Source organism: Durio zibethinus, chromosome 13, assembly GCF_047325235.1.
Source record: "Durio zibethinus cultivar Kanyao isolate XHJ-2024 chromosome 13, ASM4732523v1, whole genome shotgun sequence".
Taxonomy (NCBI): Eukaryota; Viridiplantae; Streptophyta; class Magnoliopsida; order Malvales; family Malvaceae; genus Durio; species Durio zibethinus.
This window is the reverse complement of record NC_143174.1, coordinates 24,763,286-24,770,377: the sequence shown is the minus strand read 5'-3', so window position 1 is coordinate 24,770,377 and position 7,092 is coordinate 24,763,286. Positions and strand designations below refer to the sequence as shown.

General features: G+C 32.7%; 1 protein-coding gene across 1 annotated transcript; it reads right to left on the bottom strand.

The window, feature by feature from the left end:
• Positions 1-635: 635 nt before the first annotated feature.
• LOC111302620 (receptor-like protein EIX2) lies at positions 636-4,412 on the bottom strand. Its single transcript, XM_089742245.1, has 2 exons — positions 4,306-4,412; positions 636-3,881 (listed from the first exon to the last, which is right to left on the bottom strand). Exon 2 carries the CDS (start codon positions 3,661-3,663, stop codon positions 859-861), a length of 2,805 nt encoding a protein of 934 aa, XP_089598371.1. The 5' UTR covers positions 3,664-3,881; positions 4,306-4,412; the 3' UTR covers positions 636-858.
• Between the last annotated feature and the right edge of the window lie 2,680 nt (positions 4,413-7,092).

Below are 7,092 nucleotides of genomic sequence, written 5' to 3'. Positions count from 1 at the left end.
ACAATAAATAAATGTCAATGAAATTTTTTTATTTATTATTATGTCATTTTGCAAGTTTAATCACAATATATATCATGCTATAGATAACATCAATGTGTAATGATATAGTTTTATAATTTTTCTTTTCTTTTGATAAAAAATATGGTAAATTGAAGATAAAAAAAATTATAACTATTGAAATTTGATAAATATATATCATCTCTTAAATTACTTACATAAATCGATTAAATTAAATTTTGAGTTAAAAAATTCTTATTTTTTATTATTCAAAATAATATTAAAAGAAAATTTTAGTTCACAAATACTTATTAGTAATTTAGTTTCGTGTGAAAATCATTAAATTAGTTATTGTCTGCCATGCGAATGAGGTTTATCATTTATATTTTAATTAAATTATATATAGAAAATTTATGGTTACAAGTGCATATATCACTTAAATTATTAAGGTATAGGTCAACTAATTGTTTTGGGTCGTTTACTTAACTAACTACTGCATATGAAAGAAATATAAGGCTTTTTGAGCATTTTATCAAGTAAAAGACTTTCTTAATTTGAAGCTAACTTGTGTAGGAGTTTTGTCTTTATGTGTTAAACTAGTGTTTTAATTTTTAATTCAGACTTAACCTCCTCATTCATGCAGTCTAATTCTTGAAATATATATATTTATTGGGGCGGTCAAGTCCAACCCACAGGAAACATTTATGTATACTTCCTGCATAGTCCGACAACTACAGAAGTAACATGTAAGATAGAAGGAAATAGCATACATTTCCACTGCAAACAGACCAAGAAAAAGAAGGAAAAAAAAACATACACACACACATTATTAAGCAAGCAGAGATTGCAATCCTATATGTCTTAATTATTTCCCCGATCATTCATCCTTCGCGAGCGAGCTGCCAATGCAATCCAAAGTAACATTCTTTCCTTCAAGTCATCAACATACCGGTAATAAGCATGCCTCCATGACTGCTTCAAAACCAAGGTACCGCAAACACTCCAAAATCCCACAGCAAATCCCATAGCAATGCTAAAATAGAGCCATAGCTTGTCCTTTGAAACGCCACGATGAGATGATGGTGTAGAAGGAGAGTCGTCACCTGCACACTTCGTTAGGAGGGGAACCCCACAGAGCAATGGATTGCCCTCGTAGTTGGACGAATCATTGAGTGTTTGGAGCTGATTTCCTGTTGGAATTCTTCCTGACAAGTTGTTGTATGATAACTTCAAGTGACCCAAACTTGTCAAAGATGAGAGGCTTGGAGGAATCGGCCCAGAAAAATTGTTGTACGACAGATCAAGGGACTCCAACCATCGCAGATCACCAATATTTTTGGGAATGCTTCCACTGAAATGATTTCTTGACAAATTCAAGGTGTCCAAAAAAGCCAAGCTACATATCCCATCCGGCATTTCATCTGTAAGATTATTCTTTGAAAGGTCAATGTTCTTGACCTGTAGAAGGGTTCTGCTATATTCAAGTTCTCTTCCCTTAGTCCCAACCAGAAGTGTCTGTTCATTAATGGTACTGTCTTGGAGCTCAAATAACTCTTCGTAATACAAACTTGAATTGCCATATTTCAAGGCAGTGAAATTTTGGAAACATGTCGGAATGGACCCGATAAAATTATTGTCTGAAAGATCCAAATCGTGGATACCAGAAAGACAACAAAGTTGTTCAGGAATGTTCCCCTCAAGCAAGTTCGACCGAAGCTGTAGAACATAAAGCCTTGGTACTTGCCGGTAATTAGGATAAGGAATATTGCCACGAAGATTATTGTTGCTCAATATCAATAAAACGAGGTTATGTAACGAACTCAGGGAACTTGGGATTTTACCAGATAGGCTATTGTTTGAGGCATCCAGAACTTTCAAGCTTTGCAAATTACTCCAACAATTTGGAAGTTCTCCAGAGAATCTGTTGTGCCCGACAGAGAGAAATTTTAGTCCCTTCATTTTGCATATTGATGATGGCAACCTACCGCTAATCTGGTTCCGAGAAAGAAACAATGTGTCCAACTGTGGCATTTGTTCCCCAATGTTCTCTGGAATAGTACCCGAAAATAAATTTCTCTGAAGATACAGTTGCGTTGCATTAGTCAACCAAAATGGGATCTGGCCCTCGAAGCGATTCCTGCTCAAATCAACTATATCCAGATTTGTCGAGTAAAGTTGTGTGGGTAGCTTGGCCTTGATTGTATTATTAGACAGATCTATCTGCCAACATCTAGAAAATAATCTGGCAAACCATTCTTCTTCAATGGTGTCCGAAATCCCAGCATTTGAAATTATAACAGAGAAAAGATTGCTTTGAATTTGAAGCCAAACTGGAAAAGAAGGACCTACCTGGCAATTTATTAATAAGAGGACTGTAAGCCTGAAAGGAGGAACCCAGTCATATTTCACATTAAAAATCAGTGACCTGTTTGGGTATGTTGTGAGCCTCAAAGAATCCAATTTTGTGAGATTTGCTAAATGGGTTTCTGTCAAAACACCTTCCATTTGATTACCTACTAGACTCAGTATAGACAGCTCAGCGAGTTTCCCAAAACTTTCGGGAATTGTACCATTGAGATTATTATCAGAAAGTTCCAAGAATCTCAAGGATGATAAGTTCCCTATAGAAGCCGGAATTGAACCCCAAAAGAAATTAGTGTTGAGGTCAAATTCTTGCAAATTCTTCAGTGCTCCTAATGATGCTGGCAAACTTCCTTCTAGATCGTTGCCTCCTAAATAGAGGATCTCCAAGCTATTATTTTGGCACACCGAGAAACGATCCAAAAACTGAACAATTCCACCGTGAAGACGGTTAGAATTGGCTCTCAAAATTCTCAACTTGCACAAGTTTCCAAACCAACCCGGGATGGTACCATAGAAGTTATTTGATCGTAGATCAAGCACTTCAAGATTGGTTAGGTTGGAGAACCAGGGCGGTATTGGAGACTTAATTGAATTGCCAAACAAATTGAGGACCTCAAGTGAAGTGAGATTGACTGATGGGAGGGTAAGATCGAGGCTTGTAAGATGACAATGGTACAAATATAAACTCACAAGAGATGGAAGCATGTTCACTGCTTTCGACCAATATCCTCCTACGTCAAAAAGGTTCACTGTTTCTAGATTTAAATATTCCAGTGAAGAAAAACTTGAAAGCCAAAGAAGGTTTTTTGCATGCAAACCGCCATTCCAACTCAGGTCGAGAATCTTCAAGGCCGATAAGTTCCCAAGCTGAGGTGGAATCTCTCCAGCAAAGCATGAGTGAGAGAGATCAAGGTATCTCAAGTTGTTTAACATGCCAAAGAACTTGGGAATCTCGTTCTCACAAAAAGAATTGTCCGAAAGATTCAAGAAAGTTAAATGTTGCAAGGGAAGCAAAGAAGGTTTTATTTTTCCTCCCAAGGAATAACTTCCGAGGTGAAGCCCTGTGACATGACCAGTTCGGTTGTTGCATCTCACGCCTTGCCATTTGCAGCAGTCCAATCCAACCCAAGAGGAAAGCCTTCCATAATGATCGATGAGACCTTCCTTGAAATCGAGAAGTTCTTTTCTCTCAGTCTCCATGCATCTCACGCTAACATTGCTATTGCCTGAACATGAAGACACGAAGAGAAAAAAATATACCAGGAAACTGCAAGATGGGTTGTTTCCTTGACTGATGTCCATGTTGGAAATGTTTTGGTTGTTATGGGATCTATCTGACGATCTTTGTACGTAGTTGCAAGTTTGTAACCATTAAAAGCTTATTATTTTGAATTAATGGTACGCTAAAACAAGTTGAAAACGAAAATTACGCCACTATCAACTGGATCAAAAAGTCATGGAGAACTGCAAATTCCATCCCATATTTTGACATTAAGCTACTCGTCTTAAATTAATTGTCCCTACAAAAGACGAAGACTTCCAGTCACAAGTGAGATACAAAGTGACCCAAGTCTTTCAAGCTCCGTAAATAATGCTCAAGAAATATGACCTCTAAAGTCGTTTAATTTTACTCAAAAAAGATTGGACCTCTAAAGCGATTTAAGGTTTTTTTGTTTTTTAAATAAAAGAAGCTACAATATAAAAATATAAAAATATATAGATAATGAAATTTAAATTTAAAATTTAATGAATTATATTTTTTTAAATGAGTATATGATCTAATTGATGAATTAAGTTTGAGATTTAATAAGTTTAACTCTTTCAAATTACTAATATTTAGCCTAAAAAAAGTCCGCCCCCGTAAATGATACTCTAAAAAACTTGACATTTATTTTATCATAAATTTGAATTCTATTAAGCTACTCTTCTTAAATTTGTCCCTACCAAAGACGAAGACTTCCAGTCAGCAGTGAGATAGAAAGTGACCCAAGTCTTTCAAGCTCCGTAAATAATACTCAAGAAACATGACTTCCAAAGTCTTTCAATTTTACTCAAAAAAAAAAGAAGGTTGGATCCCGATTTAAGGGTTTTTTTTTTTTTTTTTTAATAAAGAGGTTACAACATAAAAATGTGAAAAAAAATTATGAATATTAAAATTTAAATTTTAAATATGATGAATTTTAATTTTTTAATGATTACAATATAAATCAATTGATGAGTTAAATTTCAAATTTAAATAACATAAGTCTTTCAAATTACTAATATTTAGCCTAAAAAGTCAGGCCCGTAAATCATACTTAAAAACACTTGACATCACAAATTTGACTTTGTTTACTTGCGGTGCGCATTGTTGAGATAAACTTAATTAAGAACAATATATATATATATATATATTTTTTTTTTTTTTTTTCTTCAGCAGGATAGTTTTATTTACATAGCAGCAGCTAGTACAACACTACGCCAAAACTGGACCATGAATTTCCAAATTTTAGTAAACACTTTTGCACTTGTGGTTGCACTTATTTAAGCTTGTTGATCGCCAAGCAATTTCTTTAATAAATCTAAAAATATTTATAAAAAATAACTTATCAATTTTTATGAGATTTGAATAATATTTCTAATATATTATGTTCTATATATTTTGAATATATAGCATATAATTAATTAGAAATGTATTATTAAGTAACAACTAAATTAATTAATTAAAAAGAGGAATTATTAAGTAACGATTGCCCAAATAATTAAACTTTTTTTTTTTGGAAAGTTAGAAACGTGTATGGAGAGATGTTGGCCTATAGTTAATTAGACTTTAGTCTCTAGGGTGAAAATATTATGATATGTTATTGGTTTAAATATGAGATTAGCATTAAATTAAGCTAACCCTAGCTAGGCAACTATATAAGACAGTAGTATCACTTTTTCTATTTTGATGTGGCATGCTATAATTGATGACTAACTACAAGATTAGGAGTTTCAAATTAAAATTAACAAACCCCAATATTAGCTCTTGGATGAAGCTTAAAGGCACAGGAACTAGGTCACCTCAAAATTAGTAAAATTAATCCAAAATTAATTAAGGGACAATGAGTCTCTTAACATATTAGTGCTTGATGAGTTGTGTTTTGTCTGTCAATTGTTTGCTAGAAAATCACATTATTGTTAAAGCCACGTAGCTAAACCTGATTAGTGGAGTAGTTGGGTTATTGAATGTTGCCATGTTTGAATCCCCAACAACCGGGTTTCCTCGTACATGTCTGTGTTTTTAGCTTTATATTCGTCAGGTTGAGTGATTGCTGCAATGAAAGCAATAGCACCGGCCAAGATACATGGCATGTATCCTTAAACCTGTGCCTTCAATCACCACCATTTGTTTTGGTTACATAATTACCACCATTTTACCATAATAATTGCTTCGGGTAAGGTAAATGAAATGATTATTTCCTATTGATAAAATTCAAATATTCTTTTTTAATACCAATCAAAAGATATATAATGACTAAAATTTATAAACCATAGATTTATGGGCATGGGATTCGGCTTATAATTAATAATACAATATACACAACTAATTAATGGTGAACAAACTTTGATAAAAGTTTCATAGGTAAAGTTCGTGCAATTTTTTAATAAAATTGATTCAATTAAAAGTTTAATAAAAATCAACACTTATAAATTTATAAAGTTCAATGAGAAAATCAATAATATATAAAAAAATTAAAAATATTATTTATAATTTATCAATACTTATTCAATGATAAAAATTTTGTCAAATTTTTTACTAAAAATAGCTATCTAAAAAATATATCAAAATTTATTAAATTTTTTTTCAAAATTGATACACTTGATTTATGTGTAAAAACTTTCAATTTATGAGTTTTAAATTTTTATTTAATTATTTAAAAAATAAATTCACGAATTTCATTTAAAAAATTTTCTCTTAATCTTCCCCAATTCATTGTTATCATTTAAAAATGTAGAAGATACGATACCATCGAGAACAACATGTCCATCATAATAAAAAAATTAACCTTTTCTCGGAAAAAAAAAAGCGAGTTTTTAATTTGTGACCATGCAACGACTTTGCTTGGAGAAAAAATCAAACATCGAACCCATAAAGGCATTGGCCAAACAGAAAAACCCCATGACGGCAAATAAAAACAAGGGCTAAAGTCAACATTTGCAAGAGAACATAATTTGAATGTGATTGGATCCTCCACCGACGGTGCCCTTGGCCCTCACAAAGTTTTCTTCATTTACAAGGATGGTATATTAGACTTCTTGGCAAGGAGAGATTGATTGGGGGAATCTTTATTTTCTTTCTTTCCTGTTAAATACCTCTTGATTTGCCACTCTTGTTTCTTTCTATGATTAAAATTCATGCCTTCATATCTTAATGTTCTCTCCAATTTGTTCAAATGCCAATAAGGTCAAAATTGACAAATTCATTCCTATCTAATGAGTCGTATTAAAAGCTTAATTAGCTAAATTTAATTCGATTGTAAGTGTATATATCTTTTAATTACTCGAAAATTCAAGTTCGGGTTTAAAAAAATTATTATATTGGAGCTCCATGCTTTGAGGACTCTCAGAGTATATACTCACATTCCCACCATGTTTGCAGTAATTACTTAGCTTTGAAGTCATACCAAGGATGATAATAAATTTGGAAAGAATATGTTATGCAAAATCAACATTTAACCAGAATAAATAAATGTCGTCTTTCCAAGAAGA

Bases quoted from the DNA above. Each gene is read 5' to 3' on its own strand.
- LOC111302620 (XM_089742245.1), bottom strand. From the start codon at position 3,663: ATGGACATCAGTCAAGGAAACAACCCATCTTGCAGTTTCCTGGTATAT.